Consider the following 19,139-nt stretch of genomic DNA (forward strand, 5'->3'; position numbering starts at 1 on the left):
TTACATAAGGAAACAAGGTGCACCATTTTCTATATACCTATATACTATGGCACTACAATGTCGCAAGTATATAAAATTATCTTCTTAAGCCATGTGCTTACTTTACATTAGAACCATTTACATTGGTCGACATCTTAGGATACAAAAATATGCTTTCTTACACTATTTAACACATTTTCTAGACATTCAGAAACATATAACTGATGACATCATACAAAGTTTTGTATGTTCAAGTAGAAAAATCTTACAGTAGGTTTCCATTGTCCATGTAAAATAACATATTGTCGTTTATTTAACATAAATGACAAGGAAGATTCTCCTGCTCTAGTAGAATTAACCCTTGCTCGCCTTTCAAAGTTGTAACCTGTTTTTTAATCAACTAGTTGAAATCAACGTGTGTTTACAAGGTTGAATTTTTTCAATCACTCACTAGTCTTAGGTCTTTTTTATAGACTGTCCAAATAACTAGTTAGATGAATAGAAAAAAAAATTAACATTTGGTTTCCATGACGTTAAAACCTTCAACGACCCATCCCTGCACTGCAATGACAATAATATTTGTACAGGTATTTTATAAATGGGAACCCATCAGTAAAACAAAACAATTGAAGAGCAATTATTAATTAGTAAATTACTTTTGCTGATCTCGACTTTTGATTAATTAGTTGGTTTTGGTCGTTAATTATAACTTGAAGAATTATTAGACGAACATAACATTTACTAATTAAAACTCTTCTACGCTATGTATTTAGACATTTACCTTTTTAGTGTAGAATTATAGGAATTATTGAAATAACTAAATAAGAATCCTTGACTGTTTTTTAATCTGTAACAATTTTAATATTAAAAAGAGCCTGAAAATTTTTGAACGAATAATTCTCATAACATTAAACAATATAAATTTTTTTTAAATAAAATTTCACATTAAAAAAAGGACAACGGTAAGAAATCCAACATATTTACTGACAGATTGTAACAAGTATCTAAATAGTAATATAGGCCATAATAAAAATTAATAATAATCAATAATTACTTTATTATGTTCTAGTGAAAATAAACTATTGATTTGTGCGATAAATGTTTACCAAGGCAACTCTTATTATGAAGTATTTGCAGAGTAAATAATAATAAGGCGCTATCACAGGAATAATGTTTGCGAAGGAATTTTACACCCGATTTACACTTGACAATATGAAGTACACTTGTTTCTGATTGCACTTTGTTACCTACGTATAACATTGTCCTATTTAAAATAGTAATAAATAAAATAGAGTCATCAATAAATGTTACAAAACTGTTTTTATTAAAAAAATATAAATAAATTTACCTTCAATAGTTTAAAGTATGCATCATACAAAATATTTTAAATCAACATTAAAAATAATAACAAAACTCAATATAGACACAAAAATTAATAAAGATTCAAAAATTACAATTAAAACTAAATTTAAATGTATAAAAATAAATAAATTTCAATTGCCTTAAATATTATTTACATACATTATACAATAATTACCATATAGTCCGATAGTTACACCATTACTTAGCGAACCCGCGCAGTGTATGTAATACTGTTAATTCTATCAGTCTCTCACAACACTAGCGATAGTCAGGACACTATAAACGAAATTGGCTAATATCCGTCACTTGCCGAAGTTTTCCAAACCTTGCCAACGTTTGCCGTAGTTTTCCAAACCTTGCCAACACTTTCTGGCGCTCTATACATAGTCTCTCCGACCGGAGCCACAGTCTATGCTGTTCCGTTCGTTAACCACCAACACCTCGGAGCCGTTCTTTTTCCTTCTACACGATTCACACAGCTTTGACAACTGTTGGAAAAAAATTAGAACATTTTAAATTTGTCAATTAAGACAAAGTTAGTTTTCCAAAATTTGCAATTTTGTAAAAATAAACTATGGATTTTCACATGTCAATTCTGCTGCTTAAATATTGAATTTCCAATTTAACTCATTGTTACCTTAACATAGGATCTAACTGGTTGCTGTAACACGTATATCGAGAAGATAACGACTCCTTGCAGCGCGTTGATGAGGTCAAAGAGCGACCAGACGGAGACAGCTGCGGAACCGGCGCCGGCCGCCCACGATACTACCTCCAGTACCCACGATAGGCCCATTATAACCGACAGGATGCAGCACGTTCTAAAACTAAAAACAAAATTTTAAAGCCGGCACACAACTTTGAACTAACTATCGCACAACGGTTGTGCGATTGTCGATTGTTTCGCAGTAAATTCAATTTAGTTTCATAACTGAAAATCGAGTAGTGTAGACACCTCCATATAAGATCATAGGAATTGAAGCGAGACTAAAAAGTTGTACGATAATTGCATTTGTTAACAATGTCTGAGAAAAATTTTATGCAGTAAAAGAACGTCAAATAAAAAATGAAATAACTACAAATATGAGAGAACGTCAAAATGTCAAAGTCACCTATTATTGGTCATTTCAATTAAGAAATGAAAATTATTTATTAACTTTGTATGAAGAACAATAGCTTCTATATTTATTATGGCTTAAAGGTAACAAGAATAAAATTCAATACTAACATTTTCTTGTACTTCTTGAGTCGTTGACTGAAGTTGTTACTATCTTGTGGCGATGCGGCACGTTCATGGGGTGGCAACTCCTGGCCAAGTACAGTGCCCAGCCGCACCCAGTCCTCTGTACTGTTGTCCGATTGCACTAAATCTAAAGCTATGAAAGCAATCATATTTAAGATCAAGTATTTTGTAGACAAAACGCTTACACAAAGTATATCATGTTAATATTATAAATGCGAAAGTTTAGATGGATGGATGGATGCTTGTTAGAGTTTGTAGCCTAAACGACTAAACAGATTGCGATGAAATTTGGTGTAGATGTAGAGGATAGTATGGAAGAACACATAAGCTACTTGCTTTTGTTTTTTTAATTCCACGCGGACGGAGTTGCAGGCGAAAGCTAGTAAGTAATAAATACGGTTGTTTTATTCAGAAGCTTATCCATATGATGTCATAAGTTTTGTAATAAGTTTGTATTGAGGAAATAAAAATGCGATCTTTAGCAAGTCTAAATTTAACATACTCCTGTTTTACTATACGATTTTCTGAGTAACTAAATGATTCAATGAGTGTAAGGAAGTCATTTTAATATTGCGGCAATTTTAGTCTTAAAAATCAATGATACAAAAACACTGATGCGTCAGACCTTAAGACATAAACTTTAATTCATGACTTCATACAAACCATATGTGTTTAATCGATTCACAAAAAATATATTCAAGTAGCTATCATCATTTTAAATGCACGCATAAAAACGTACCAGCCTTAAATTTTACGACATCATTCGGAGACATAATGCGGCTGGAAATTTTACATATTGTTAATTAAGACAAAGTGAATAAGGAATACAGAGTTTTCTGTGTTTTTATTAAAACAGAATGTAGTTATAAAAATATTTTAATATCACAAGGTGTCAAAAATTAAGTGGCCACCTGATAATAAACAGTGTAATAACACCTATTCATAGACATCTGTAATAAGTTAAGAGCGGGCGTTTGACTAAACCATCGCACAACTGTGAGTGAATGTCGATTGTTTCGCAGCCAATTCAACTATTTAGTTGCACGAATAAATATCGAGTAGTGTATGCACCACAAAAGACGAAAAGGGAGACCATATCTTAGATGGAGCGACGACATTGCCAAAATAGCGGGACACTGCTGGACTAGGCTAACGAAGGACAAAAATACGTGGAACAATCTGGAGGAGGCTTTTACTGCGACAGTCGGCCCTTATACAGAAGATGAGTTAACAGACTAAAAATACTAATATTTTTTGCATGAAATTGTTTAAGAACACTAACCGTAATAAAAACTATGTACATTTTTGTTTCTACGTTTTTCTTGTCAGATAATCATTTTTACTTTTTAGTATATTTTATTAGTTTTTTTTTAGTATAAGTGTAAATATGTATAAAAAAAATTATAATCATAAGGGAAATAAAGCTATCTTTATCTTTATCTTTTATCTTTAGTATACGCACCATATAAGCTCTTAGCAATCAAAGCGAGACAAAACAGTTGTGCGATAGTTTAGTCAAAGGTGTGCGGCTCTAAACGTTTACAGATTCTACCTCTAATAAATAAAGTAAAGAAAAATGTACTTACGAGTAACATCCTTCAGTTTGTCATAGTGCGTTGCAAAAGCACGAGACGTAAAGAAGAAAATGACGAGGTTACTTAGAAGAATAACAGCTACGGGGCCGTAGAAATACGGCAGAGCTGCTTGGTCCGCTGTCAAAAAAAACATATTTAAAAAAACATCTATCTAACACACGAACACCTTTGTGCAATAGAACAGAAGACAAACTTACTTTTGAACCAGCATCCTTTAACACCAAAATTAGGTTTCAGATAAGTACTAGGTACAGCTGGGGATAGATCCATAGTAACTGTAACCGCTAATAGAATAACAGGCAATAATATTGCATACACGCAATACCACGCAAATCTCCGACGCATACTTTTTCTGCTGACTGATGCGTTTATATATCGCCTAAAATAAAATACATTTAAAATAATTTCTTCGCATTTTTTTAAGGCTTATAAAAATTCAAACAATTGATAATATACCTTTGTACTTTTATAAGAAAAAATAAACTCAATAAAAACCAAATTAAGTAAAACACTCATGTCACTTACCTAACGTTTAAAAATGTATCGAAACACATGACATTCAACCAAAAGAAACAGGATACGAATGATAGTTGTATTGAATATGCTGAAACAAAGAAAATTCTAATTAAGAAAAAATCACTTCAGAGATCAGAAACTTTTCAAAATCAACCGATATAAAAATATCATACCCATTATCGTGCAAATGGTTGTTGGGAAAGCATGACCAGCTAGTTGAGTAGCTGCGAGACAAGAGAAGGCAATTGCCAAGCACGTGGCATGGCAGGCCAGTGCTTTACCGTGCGTGTCTCTCAGCTCCTTTATAAGTATGTATACACACGCTGTTGCTAGCAGGAACGGTACTGATATTATTAAACCTGAAAAAATCATTCATTTTGTTTCTATGCAGATTTTTTTTTTATCAGATTGCATGGCTAAACAGAGGCATATTCTAATAATGTCACTATATTAGCATTTAAGTTTATGAAACCATTTTTACACAATCAATCCTTTTTACAATGAATTGGTTGAAGATTCAGGAACTCTAAAGTTTCTAAAATACAACGTCCTTCCAAATCCCACAGCCATTTATGGCCCATTCGTCATCAGTCGTTACCGATCTTTACGACACCCAGGGGAAGTTGTTGACGTATTTGAAATTCTGTCTGCAAATTACCAAACTGTATTACCTGTGGCATAAATTATAAGAGTGACAGAAGTCTTCGCCTCTTCGAAAGGTGTTCGGAAACAAACTAACGGTAATGTTACTCCTGCAGGATTTGATTCGTTCCAAAAGGTTTCCATGCAATAATCTCTTGTCCCGAGTAGATGTGGTTCACTGAACGGCACAAACAGAGAACCGTTTACTAGTAAATAGAATTCATCTGAGCTTATTTCTTCGGGATCCAATTTGTATCTGAAATAAAATTAAATTGTTTTTTGGCGTATTTTGAAGCATTTTAAAAATGTTCCTCATCACATCAGATTTCCTAAATATATCGCTGCTTTTAAATCAAAAAACATAAATATGCCTCCTCATACTCCAGTTACTTTAAGTTCCAATTACAACATCCCTTCTTTCTGACTATTGTCAGGATCAAATTGACCATTCATATTCAAAATTCCTAAAATTTTACGAACCTGTCATACAAGCAAGGGTTCCCGACGATGGTCTCGAACACATTACTATCAAAGCTCCAGATATGAGTATCATTGGCCTTGTGAAAGACCGGCTGGAAGGTGAGACTGGACCGTGTGCAGACAGACCGGACCACACCGCCCTCGTAAGATACTGTCAAGTTCTGACCACTGGGACAGCATTTAGGAGCGACTGGTAGTTGCTTCTTTACCTCTTCGTCCTGTCAAAAAATCACATCTAAAGTTAAACAGTGATATTTTAAATGCAGTTTGTTACCACATGGTGCCAAAACAGATGATCTACTGCATGTCTAACAAACTGTAAAAAACGAGGGTAATATGGCAAAGTATAATATATTGTACTAAATTTCGCCCGCGACTCCGTCCGCGCGGAAATAAAAGAAACAAAAGTAAGTAGGCTATGTATTCTTACAGACCATACTCTATATGTGTACAAAATTTCATCGAGATCCCTTCAGCAGTTTAGGCTACAAACATCCATCCATCCACGCATTTATTATTAAGTCAGATTGTTACTTTTTCATGGTCGGAATATATTTGGACGTGAATCGTTTTCTGTAGAATAACATTGTATGAACGGATACATGAAGCATGCAATACAAATAATACATTTATATTTAGAAAACGCCAAGCGGATTCATTAAAGATGTGGGAGACTCAAACATTTTTGAATACGTTAGAAACTATTGTCCGAACAACCTTATTCCCAAGAAAATTTATTAACTTAAATAAACTAAAAGAAATAACAATAAAAGCGTCATTTATTTACAATGCATGCTGAGTATGAATACGAAATACATTTTATATTCAGTGCGGTTACACACGGAATTTAGTTGCTTTCGTTGACGATAAAATTACGTTTCTTACATCTACATCTCAATTTATGTAAAAAACGACGTTTGCATGTTTGTTTTCTAATCACAATAATAATTTGGTTAAAAACAAATGAATTAATTTTAAATGTTAATTAGCCCTTAAAATTTGGATAAACACAAAGCAAGTAATAACACTGGATGACTCCAATAAAGCTCATTCTTTTGTATTTAGTAAGTCCTCTCTAATTCTCTTTTACGCACACCCACGTCATATAGATTCCAATAAAACGTGTATTTAATACGTTATCTGTGAAACATGACGATGCGCCTGCGACGGTAGCCTGACAGGAGATAAGGGCACACCTACACGTCATCTATATAAGGGTACGTTCACACGAACGAGTTTATCGACCTCAATACAACAACACCGTAATTGGTTCGAAATCTGTGCGATTTCGTAAACGTTTCCTTATCTTTACTCTTAATTAAAGTAAAGTTTGATGTAATTTAACTACAATAATATTACAAATAGATAAAGCTCAAGTTTTTTCATGAGATGAGAGAAAAGTGGGAACAACGAAGTAGTCATAGATCAAGCAGACATTAGAGGACTAGAAACTAGATATCTACTAATACTATGGTTAACTGAGGCTGAAAACCAGCGCGGCCTTTAGTTAAAAACTGGAGGCCGCATCAGCTGAGCGTTCTCCTTTTATCCATTTTTTTATTTTATCTTTTATTTCAGTAATGTGTTTTGTAAGTTTTGTTCTTTTTTATAATTTTTTTGGTCAATAAATAAAAGTGGGAACGACGAAGTGGTCATAGATCAAGCAGACAATAGACAGCTAGAAACTAGATATCTACCAATACTAAGGTAAAAGACGCCAAGACAACTAATTACTGAATAACGATATTTGTGAACAACAAAATTGACTCAGACTCATGACACATAAATATTCGAAAAGGCTTCTTTAATAGGAACTAAAATCCTTGAGGTCAAGAGAAATATTTCACATTGTTAAATAATTTACGCATATACCAAAAGGTTAATATTTGCATCTGTAATGTAATCATGAAGAAGATATTTTATCTGTAACGATTTGTTTTTAATTTTCCTGTATCCGACACTTCAAAATTTAAGATATTTTTCACACGGAGTTACCATCCATATCTTTATTGATACTAAAGAGGAAAAATTTGGATTTTGAAATAACTCAAAAACTATTTGGCAAGGTTGCGAGCATCAGCTAATATTTTTATAAAGACACATTTTTTTTTAATATAGTATTTACAAACACTCGTCTTAATATGATTTTTAATAATAATTGATTAGTTGTATTTTATCTAACAATCACAGGATGGGATATCCGTAACCTTAACCATTATTGTATTGGCGCTTATCCTACAGATCGTTTTAAGTTATTAAAACGGAGAATATTTATCCGATTTCGAGGCTTAATCCCTAAATTGAATTATACTTTGGTATCCTTCGCTAAAAGGGATTAAAGACTTATGTAAGACTTGCTTTCGCCCGCGACTTTGTCCGCGTGGAATAATAAAAACAAAAGTGAGTAGGCTAAGTGTTCTATGCTATGTCTTCCAGACTATCCTGTACATCTATGTGAAATTTCATCAAGATCCGTTCAGGTGTTTAGGCTACAAACTCTAACAAACATCCATCCATCCATCCAAACTTTCGCATTTATAATATTAGTAAGATAAGATTGTTCCATAAAACACGAATAGCACACAGAATAGATCACAGAATCCTTGGCTTATTGTATATTTTAAAACAAGAATTTCCTCTTACAATTGTTTTTCTGATTCATAAAAAAAAATCCTTATGCGCTTTTTTGTGGTACAGTGAAAATCTACTGTTAAATCACTTGTAACATAGCCTTGACTTATTAGTAATGCGATAATCATAATTGATAAGATTTTTACAAGAAGGTCACTTGCGCTATATTTATTCTGTCTTGTACTCGTATTATCTCCGTTAAAATGATTGTTATCAATTACGTTAGCTATCATTGTATGTACTGCATAGTATTACTGTACAATCAGCTACATAAATGTTTGTCATGCCATAGAAACTTTTGTTCACTTTCGGTTTCTAACATTTATGCGCGTGTCTGTCCTTATGCTTCCGACCGCCCTTATGTTATACCGTCAATAATGACTTTACATATCTTTGAAACCGAAGGACTAAACAATTTTTTTAAGTTTTGTAGACGTATAAACATTTGTGTAGCTGACTGTACCACTCTACTATAGTGAAAATAGTATTTATAAATATTGCCATCCTTATTCTAAGTGTACAGCGACTGCAATATTCATACAATGTCATGGAATGAGAGTCCTAAAGTTATGTGTGACGTTGTTATTAACAAAACATAAAAAACCAACTTCCAAATAAAATAAGTTCAAACAGAAGATTTTCAAAAAAACAATACACTACGAAATAACGAAATAATTCCTAAAGTTAGTTAGAGCTTCCTTATTGGAGTTCTTATGTCTATATTTTACAATCTACTTCTTTCGGTTTTAAAGACAAAGTAGACCAGGTGATTGTTTTAAAGTTTAAAATATATATAATACAATAATCACAAGGACAAACAAACCGTCGTACCGCTTTCAGTCCGCTATCTGCTCGGGGCCAGATAAAATGCAAATAGATAATAACAATGGTCTGCCGCTGGTCGAAGATATCAAGACCCAGATAAGGGACGTAAGGTAAATACGCAACAAAGACAAGAGCGGAATTATAAAGTTTCAAGCGTTTATTTTATAAACAACAGTTTGCTTTACTTCAAGTTTATCTTGTACTAGCTGTTGCTCGCTAGTTCGTACAAGTAAAATTAAAAAGTAATAAAAAAACATAGTCTTTGTTACTCGCTGATAACGTAGCTTCTAAATGGTGAAAGAATTTTTGAAATCGGGCCGGTAGTTTTTGAGTTATTTCAATACATACAAAAATACAAATCTTTCCATTTTATAACATAAGTCTAGATTAGAGATATCTCTCAGATTCATATTGAAGAAATTGAGAAAAAAACAATCTGATAAGATTTTTTTTATAACAAAAGGTGGCAAATGAACAAGCGGCCAGTCAATAAAAAACATCTTGGCAGCTCAGATAGCCGCATATATGCAGGACACAATTTTATGTGTAGCGGTGTAAAGGTTGGGGGCATCTCGCAGATCTTGAGCCGCCAAAACAATTGAAATAGCCTATACCAGGAATTCAATACGGCACGTCAGGCAAAAGAGTATTGAAACGCGGGTGACGGATCTTTATCTGTTTAAATGATTGTCGAAATTCAATTCAATACCGTAGGCTGTGACCGTGGCTCTTTCACTTCCGTCAAACAAGCTCAAGGTCACAACCTTCGTGCGTTGTTCAGGTATATTACTGCATACCACCTACTGTAATGATATCTCGTTTATTAATTACTCACAGTGTGACAGTTCACGGGACACGTGAAATAGAGAGTTGTCAATGTTAGTGTCAAGGTAGTTGATACCCACAGTTAGCAGTGTAATGCAAGCATCACACGTTAGGTTTTGCTTGACGGTTTTGACATACTGTACCTACAATCAAACCGGTGCATATGTTTAGCAAAATTGCACTTTTAAGTCTGCCGATTTTACTACACGAAATTGAAAAATCGTAGTTTGCAACTTATGAAAACAAATGTAGCTTTATTGGAGTTTAATACTTTAAGTTTTTAAGGCAAATTATTTTTATTATTACCTATACTTTTTAATTAAATAAAACTTAAAAGTTTGTATGTACGGAACACACATGTCTGGTCAGTACCGGTGTTAGGATAGGGCGAGGTGGGTCGATCGTCCAGGGCGCTCGACATAAAGGGAGGCCATGAGCGCCTTTTGTCAAATAGGTTCGTATTGCAGTAGAAATCCCGCCTAGGGCAACGGCAATACTAAAACTGACACTCTGTCCCTTTGCAAAACAAACATGACATAAGTGTTTCTAACTACTCATAAACGAGGTTTAGGCTAAGCGTCATTCTGCGCTCGGCTACCTTAAGCCCGGTGAATCTGTAAATGCCTCTTCAAGGCAAACAGTGGCCATTCAGTTACAAAAAAAGTGTTGTTGACACAATATAAACAAAGTTGTATTATAATTTAGTATTTTTAATGAGATATTAATTCATAAAGTTACGTCAGTATTCGCAAACATTTTATCTGTTAGTATAAAAAAGTGTCAGAGATGCAGGCGGTAGACATCCGTTTCTCGTTGTCACAACAAAAAATGATTTATTCATGAGCAAACAATCGCGTATGTATGACATCAATGGCCACACAACTTGTATCGCAAATATCGCATACATGTCTTGCACACTACATACGAAAAAACTTTTAAAGATCCATAATGTCCTTCATTAGTACAGAAGCTTCTAGAAAAAAATTGCTACAATAGTTTTATAATGTAGTAGCTTTCGCCCGCGACTCCTTCCGCGAGTGAAAGTGAGTAGCCTATGTGTTCTTCCAGACTATCCTCTACACCCATACCAAATTTCAAATTCTGTTCAGCCGTTTAGGCTACAAACTCTAACAAACATCCATCCATTCATCCATCCATCCATCTAAACTTTCGCATTTATAACATTACAAGTATAAGTAAGATAAGTAAGATTAAAGCGTGCGATTGTCGATTGTTTCGCAGCCAATTCAACTCTTTAGTTTCACAACTAAAAATCGAGTAGTGTGTGCGCCATATAAGGTCATAGGAGTCAAAGCGACTAAACTTGGAACTAAGTTATCATAATAAAAAAAAATACAAACCAAAAAGGCAATTTAAAATGAAAATAATATAAATATTTAAGTTTTGAAATAATTATTATTTTTTTTAAGTAAACAACACTATATCCTTGTTAACCTTCCTTTCAAAAATTTGAAACACGTAAAATAAATTCTACAAAATAAAATAAAACCAATAAAACATAAGGTTATAGTTATGACTTTATATTTAATCAATTTAACAAACTACAATCCATTCGACAAATAAACGTGCAACGTTCTTAGAAATGAGTTAATTAAATGAAACAACGATTGAACACGTAGTACTAATGTTTGTACACACGTGGGAGTATGAAATTACGTAAACTAATTAATTATATTTTTCTACGTAATAAGTTCTTACACATGTACTGGGTTTGTAGCCTTGTGCTTTATAATTTAATCTTTAAAGTGGGAAGAAAAATACAACGGAGGAGAAAAAAAATCTATATCTATACTAATATGATAACGATGTAAGATTTGTATTTTTGTATGTATTACAAAAATACATATTATTATTACTCACATTTATTTATCGATAACGTAGGTTTTTAATTGTGAAAAATGTTGAAATCTTTCCCGTAGTTTTTGAGTTACTTCAATACATACAAAAATACAAATATTTCCTCTTTATCATATTAGTATAAACGAGTATATAAATTATCGGCTATTTGCGGATTCAGTGCCAAAAAATTACGACGACATACTAAAAAAAAATTAAGTTAAGCAAGGCATTTAAATATAAAAACTTATTTTTTTAAATATATGCAAAAAATCTTGTAATAGAAAAAATCAGACGCCATTTGAGGATAAAAACTTGTTTTTGAACTATTTGCAAAAAAAAAACATTGTTTGAGGAAAAATGCTTTATTTTTCAATCTTTTTAAAAAAATATGAAAGTTTATGCACACCTAAAACGAAACTATCGCACAACTGTCTAGTCTCGCTTTGATTCCAATGATCGTATATGTATGCGCACACTATTCGACTTTTAGTTGTGCAGCTAAACAGTTGAATTGGCTGCGAAACAATCGACAATCGCACAACAGTTGTGCGATAGTATAGTCAAAGGTGTGCGCCCGCTCTTAACAACAGTGTGAGTCATCTGATTGGTATTTACGTAACTGTTTAGTGACGCGCAAAATCGACTATCAAAAGGTCAAAGCACTGTCGGCGGCAGCGGGCTGTCAATTCTATTCATCACCAAGTCTATTTGTAACTACGATAAGGACCATAACAAACGATATGAATCAACGCTTGTTAATTTCGTTCGTAGAAATATCATCTTCCTGTCCTTTTTATAAGGAAGATGTAACAATGTTCTCTTCCCTACTCTGTTAACCTTCATATCTGAATTTATTTGTTTTCACGCGATCCGTCCATACTTTTTACTGTCTTTTCTACCTTTAGAATCTTCGAAATACAATTTCATTAACTTCTAATTTTGAATGTCCTCCTCTTATATGCTTCTTTATAATTATACTAATCATGCTAATATTATAAATGTCAAAGTTTAGATGGATGGGTTGATGTTTGTTAGAGTTTGTAGCCTAAACGGCTGACCGGATCTCGATGAAATTTGGCATAGATGCAGAGGATAGTCTGGATGGACACATAGGCTACATTTTTGTTTTTTTTTTATTCCACGCAGACGGAATCTTATACTCAAATGTCAAACATTTAATTGACCAATAAAATATTTAAAGAAGGACATTTATGATTTATATTCTTAAATGACTGATCGTAAAATAATAAATGTTTTATGGCCAGTATCTAATTGAATGTAAACAATACACATAAATGAGGTCGTTAAGAATATTAAATTAAATAAAATATCGAATTACAAAAAAAATACGATGCAAAATGTATACGTCCATTCGTCTTTTGGTGTTAATTATATCTATAGCAGATATTTCATACTAATATTATAAAGAGGAAAGATTTGTATTTTTTATGTATAGAGTTGAAATTATGTATGTATTGACTGGGCCGATTTCGAAAAATCTTTCAGTACTAAAAAGCTACGTTATCAGAGAATAACATAGGCTATATTTTTATTATATTCTAATTTCACGCGGACGCAGTCGCTAGCAACAGCTGGTCTTAAATAAAATGGGCGAGCTCTAATGGTAAAATGACAAGAAATTAAAAGAAATACGTTAAATAGAAAAAAACGGTTTTTTTTTCAAGACAAAAAAGGCAATTTTAGAAACTGTATTATATCACTTGTTTGAACAAAGAATAACATGACCGCTGTACCAATTGACCATAAAAATGACCGAAACTCCATTGTTTTGAATACCTATAAAAAATCAGGAAGAGACGATGGTCGAATGTAATAAATCATCCAGAAATTCATACAATCACGTTTATTTCTATGAAGTCATTTGAGGCGAGTGGTTAACGGACGGAACAATTTATCAACAGTTCTGACTGTGTGCGGTTCTCCGAACGACTGTCTGAAACGCACTTGTTCCGCAAGGCGCTCAATGATTCTGTTACCGACAGATTGTGAACTTTGTCATCTTAAAAATTGTCTATCTAAATAATGTCTGAAATAATAGAGACCAGCAAGTTTGCTTATTGTATTATGTCAAGAAAGATTGTTGGAGTATCAGCTTATAAATACTTGTTAGGTTGTAATATCATGAAAATTAAATTTGTGTGACGAGCGGTTTGTAGAATTCAATTCCGAACGCAGATTTCGGTGCGTTTGTCGAAGATAATTAAAAATAATCGAGATCCATTAGAAATACCATGCTTAGTTGAGCACCATCTTAAATAAAAACTGCACATGACGATCCAATCGGATTGCAATTATTTACAGAGGTCAACCAATCATTAACAAAGCGCATCTTTCCACCATTCATTGACAACTGTCATCAGTCATTCGATCGTTGACATCTATCATGCGATGCACATTCAGCCAGTACTCAAAATTATTAATGGCCAGTAACTTTAATCGTTCAAAAACTAACAATATTTTCTCGCTGTTAACTTTATAAAAGTAATTTTGCTTTTGATAGCTCAATGAGTCAAAAAAGTTTCTGAGTGCTCATACAATTTAATAATGCAATAAAAAAAACATACAGACGAATTGAGTACCTCCTTCTTTTGGGAAGTCGGCCAATAAAAGAAAATTAATCTGACCGAGTTCGCAATTTATCGGTGACAAATAAAACATGTTAACTTAAATGGAAGCAGCTATCATTAGAACATGATATAAGCGTTAAATCCAACATTCGTAGTATTAGTAACCGGATCTATATTATACGTTGGTATTTTTAACACGATGAAATAAATAGGATACTCCTCTAAGTATGTAATAATTTTACTTCTGTGTGTATTTAAATATGCGTCTGTTCTGCGGAAATTCCATAACATAACAAATAAAACTAATTAAGAAATAAATTCAAATGTCAATCCATTAGTCCAAATAGATATAAAAAATCAGAACTGGTTTTGTATTTGAAATAATCTTATGGCTTTATTCCATGCAAAATTCAATTTAGTTGTATTTTATGGTTTACACACAAAACAACGTATGTTGTAAGAATTTTAACGTTTGATTTGCAACTGTTATGTTTTTCTTGTTTATATGGCATGTTAACCACCGTTACTGTTAGCATCAAAATGGCAAAAATCAAACAGGGACAAACAACAGCCTATATCTCGTCCATCTAAGGCTTGTGTAAGTCATGAATAAAATGTTATATGTCAGGTAAATTATTACATTACAAATGTTAATTTACAATTGTCATAGAAAAGACGTCATTATGCATGAGTTTACTGCATTTAAATTTATTGCTGTTTTTTTTACAAAAATAAGACAATATATATAACATTCACGTTCCGTCAGTGTAAATCCAACACGGGTGTTCAACATAATGGACTTAAAGTTTAAGATAACACCGGCCATTGACGTCGATTGTGAAATGCATAGTATAATTAAAATAACTGAATGCGTCATTTTGAACCACTCCCATCATAATTGCATGTTTGCACACGGATGCCTCCTGTCTGCCTTTGTCTTTAAAACGTTCATTCATATTAAAATACATGAGTTAATTTTAAGGAAGACATTAAAGTATATTTTTTTACTCACAGTCGATATTTTACACATCGATATTTTTTACTAGCTTTTGCAGGCACCTTCCGCGCGAAATTAAAAAAAAAACGTAATTTTTTTACTCAGTGTTAACGTACCTTTCTAATGGCGAAAGAATTTTTGGAATCGGTCCAGTAGTTTTTGAGTTTATTCGTTGCATACAAAAATACAAATGTTTTTTATTTTTAATTTTAGTATAGTAGTACATTTAAATTTGTGCCAGCAGAAAGTAAAAAAAATACAAACGTAACAATCGGTAATAGTTTGCACGAAACAAACTTCTTAAATCATTAGTAATCATTAAAATACATTTACGCATATTCGTAAATATCCAATAACAACATTTCTTCTTCTATAAATAAATTAGTAAATTATATACACAGTCGCCAGTATGTAAATACGAGCGTGTGATTTCTAATAATGTTATTTGTCTTTTGTCATAACAATGTAAATGTAATTATGCTGCCAGCTCCAATTGCTTACTGAGGGTATACCCATATAGTTGGCCCACTCATTTACCTTCAAAATATTGCGACAACAATATTAAATGTAAACACATAACGGGAGTGCAAACGCACTTTTATAGTAAGTCGTAGTATAGATAAAATTCCATACTGGCTTACACTAATTTCTTTGTCAACAATTCGAATTCATAATGATATCTTTAAACTTAATACTTTTGAACAAAGAAAACGGACAATTTGATTGTCTCTATTTTTCAATACTAGTCTACTCGTATCAGATTTATTATAACTTCTTAAAAAACTCAAAAACTATAATAAAAAACGTAAGCTTAGATGGATGTTTGTTAGGAACTAGCAAGCACTAAATCAACTAAACTAGTATAGATTCAACTTGGCAAAGAGAGAGATAGGGCATAGATTATGCTACTTTTTTTTCCGAGTTTAAAATCGTGGACCAAAGTTAGTTCTGATATAAAAATAATAAGACTAACTGAAGTTAAGTTAATCGTGCTTGTAATTAACGTCTTCCATCATATTTGTTTTCGAAATATTTTAAATGGTCCTGATATAAAACGATTATGTCCCGGTGGGACGTAATGCGTGTAATATACATCGCTGTCAGTGTTCCGTGCGCAGCGTCGTGATGTTTTATTCATAAATATTTTTAATGTAAACATCGCCTGAACTTTACTTGATGTTTGTTTGTGTACTATGAAGTTACTTATGATTTTTATTATAATTTAGATGACGAGGACGTAAATAAGAATGTATTACGAATTTAGATGGCTAAAAAGGTAGAGAAAGACAGAAGAAAGTTAACAAGGGAGTCAATTCATACATGACGGCTGATAGAAATGTATGGAAGAGCAGCACATACTGTGCCGACCCTCCGTAGAGACAAGAGCAAGTTGATGATTAATAACTTTCTTCTAAGTCAAATAAAATAGATTTATTTTAATATCTATTTAATAACATTAATAGGGGATCAAATTCCGAGTTTCCCAAAGACCTTTTTTACGTAAATTTGTGTAATAAATGTAGAGGTAAAATTCTATAACACAATGTGACATATCCAATGGTCATATAAGCCACTTCTACACATTTTAAGGTCACGTAATGAGTACGTAAAGTGTATTCGTTTATCTGTGCCATAATTCCTTAAATACGTGCGTTATCTGTTCGTGTGGCGTTTCGTAAGCCACGTTTTAAAATGTGCACTCAGTACGCCGTTCTTGCACAAACTTGGGACGATACGTACTTACTCCGGGCTTAAGATCGTTTCCATGTTGCTCATAAACTAAATCCAACAATTCCGTCTAATTAAACCAAGCCGGGTTATCTCAACCAATCTCCTAGTTCCACTAATACTAGTAAATAAAGATTTGGAACGTAAGATAAGGAATGTTATCAATAAAATCGAAAACAAGAATTTTAATTATCAAGATTTAACTCTAGACTTGACAAAAAAATGTTTTGTTACGTAATTTAGGATCTTCATAGGCTTTACTGTAATAAAACTTGGAAAGTGTGTAAATAATTTTAGTCTCTTTACCTTTCCACCCTTTTCTTAAGAGAAAGGATGGGAAGGAAAAGTGGATTTGACGGTGGAGGAGACGCATAGGAAGGGTAAATGTCCTCTTAATGTGCGTCTCCTCCGTCAATTAAGGGTAGGCAACGCATCTGCAATTGCCAATGTCTATGGGCAGCGGTCGCTTTCCATTTCGGTGGATTCATGTGGCCGCTTGCTCGTTTGCCACCTTATGTTATAAAAAGGAAAAAAAATGATTTAGTCAAAAATCGTGTAGATGGAAATAAACTAAAATTTAATAACACGCTAATTTATTGAAAATAATTCAATAGCATATTTTCAAAAAGCTGTAGTTAAACATCAAACTTAGATGACATATTATATTAATCTTGATATAATTTTTTTACACACATTGTACTATAATTATAATACCTCATAAATAACATAATTACGTCTCCACGGCTTCGATATTCACAAATAAAGTTTACTCCATAAATAACTCCGGTAATGTAATCTCCGACGACGCAAAGATAACGTTATTTATGCCTTTTTCAAATAACTGGTTGTTAATCAAAGGTAAGAAACGCATTACTACGAATGTGTACGATTTATTAGATAAATTTTATTGTCAAACGATAAATTAATTAATGACCAATAACTAGTAATTCAAACTGTAAAATCGCTATTTCTATACTATCTTAATAGTATAGAGCGTGATTCTTGCGGTATCATTTTTAAAGAACATAGTGTCTTGATCTCAAATAAGTCTGTCTCGAGCGTTATTTCCGGATCGACATGTCTTTAGAGTCCTTGAAACTCTTTTAAGATCAATGCATCCGTTCTTTGTTCTTATGCATTTTAAAAAGAATGTATTAGATATTTTTGCATAATGCCATCCTAATATTCTAACCTCAACAATCTTGTACAGAATTTACTAAAGATAAAAGAACTTTCTAGATAATACATATTATAGTTTTATTATAATAGTTATATCGTATCTACTAAAATATTACTAACGTTTAATTTTTGAGACATTTACATAAACCATCAAATTCGAACATATATGTTAGATGGCGCTCAGTTTTAAATAAAACAACTAAAACATTACACCTAAAAGCAATTTAAATTCTAAAACATGGTCTAACGTTAAAAACAAACATCGAAAGCATGATTTAAATGAGAGAACGTTACGAAACATTTCATTGTTAAAAAGAGTTGTAAAGATTCTAAAAAAAAATATAACACATTGACGTAGGTCCTTGGAAAAGATTTATGTCAACACTTGTAACGTACGCAGTCGAATAGAACTCGTATAGGTCACCCACATGAATGCATGTCACCGGCAAATCAATAACCCAGCCCGTTTGTAAATTGCACTGGAAAATTGTACTTGACAAGTTACGAATCAAACGAATTCTTATTAATCTTAGCAGTAAAGCCCTAACAGACTACAATTTTTTAAATCAAAGTCGATAAAATTCTGTGTTGTGCGGAGGAATTTCTAGTGATGTCATTGCTGACCCCTGACATCAGTGCTAGTCTCTATGCGATTCTTTATTAGCTGCAAATGAAATGATAGCCAATAA

General features: G+C 32.7%; 1 protein-coding gene across 1 annotated transcript in view; it reads right to left on the reverse strand.

The window, feature by feature from the left end:
* Positions 1–1,584: 1,584 nt before the first annotated feature.
* The window catches only part of LOC106107636 (G-protein coupled receptor Mth2-like), a 40,951-nt gene continuing 23,396 nt past the window's right edge, over positions 1,585–19,139 (reverse strand). The window contains exons 2-10 of the mRNA XM_013288578.1: positions 5,818–6,035; positions 5,367–5,593; positions 4,869–5,054; positions 4,705–4,783; positions 4,377–4,558; positions 4,171–4,296; positions 2,570–2,717; positions 1,979–2,168; positions 1,585–1,829 (exon numbers count right to left, since the gene is read on the reverse strand). Coding sequence (XP_013144032.1) covers positions 1,719–1,829; positions 1,979–2,168; positions 2,570–2,717; positions 4,171–4,296; positions 4,377–4,558; positions 4,705–4,783; positions 4,869–5,054; positions 5,367–5,593; positions 5,818–6,035 — 1,467 coding nt within the window. The 3' untranslated portion in view covers positions 1,585–1,718. The remainder of the gene's footprint in view (positions 1,830–1,978; positions 2,169–2,569; positions 2,718–4,170; positions 4,297–4,376; positions 4,559–4,704; positions 4,784–4,868; positions 5,055–5,366; positions 5,594–5,817; positions 6,036–19,139) is intronic.

Source organism: Papilio polytes, unplaced genomic scaffold (genome assembly GCF_000836215.1).
Source record: "Papilio polytes unplaced genomic scaffold, Ppol_1.0 DF821956.1, whole genome shotgun sequence".
Lineage (NCBI taxonomy): Eukaryota > Metazoa > Arthropoda > Insecta > Lepidoptera > Papilionidae > Papilio > Papilio polytes.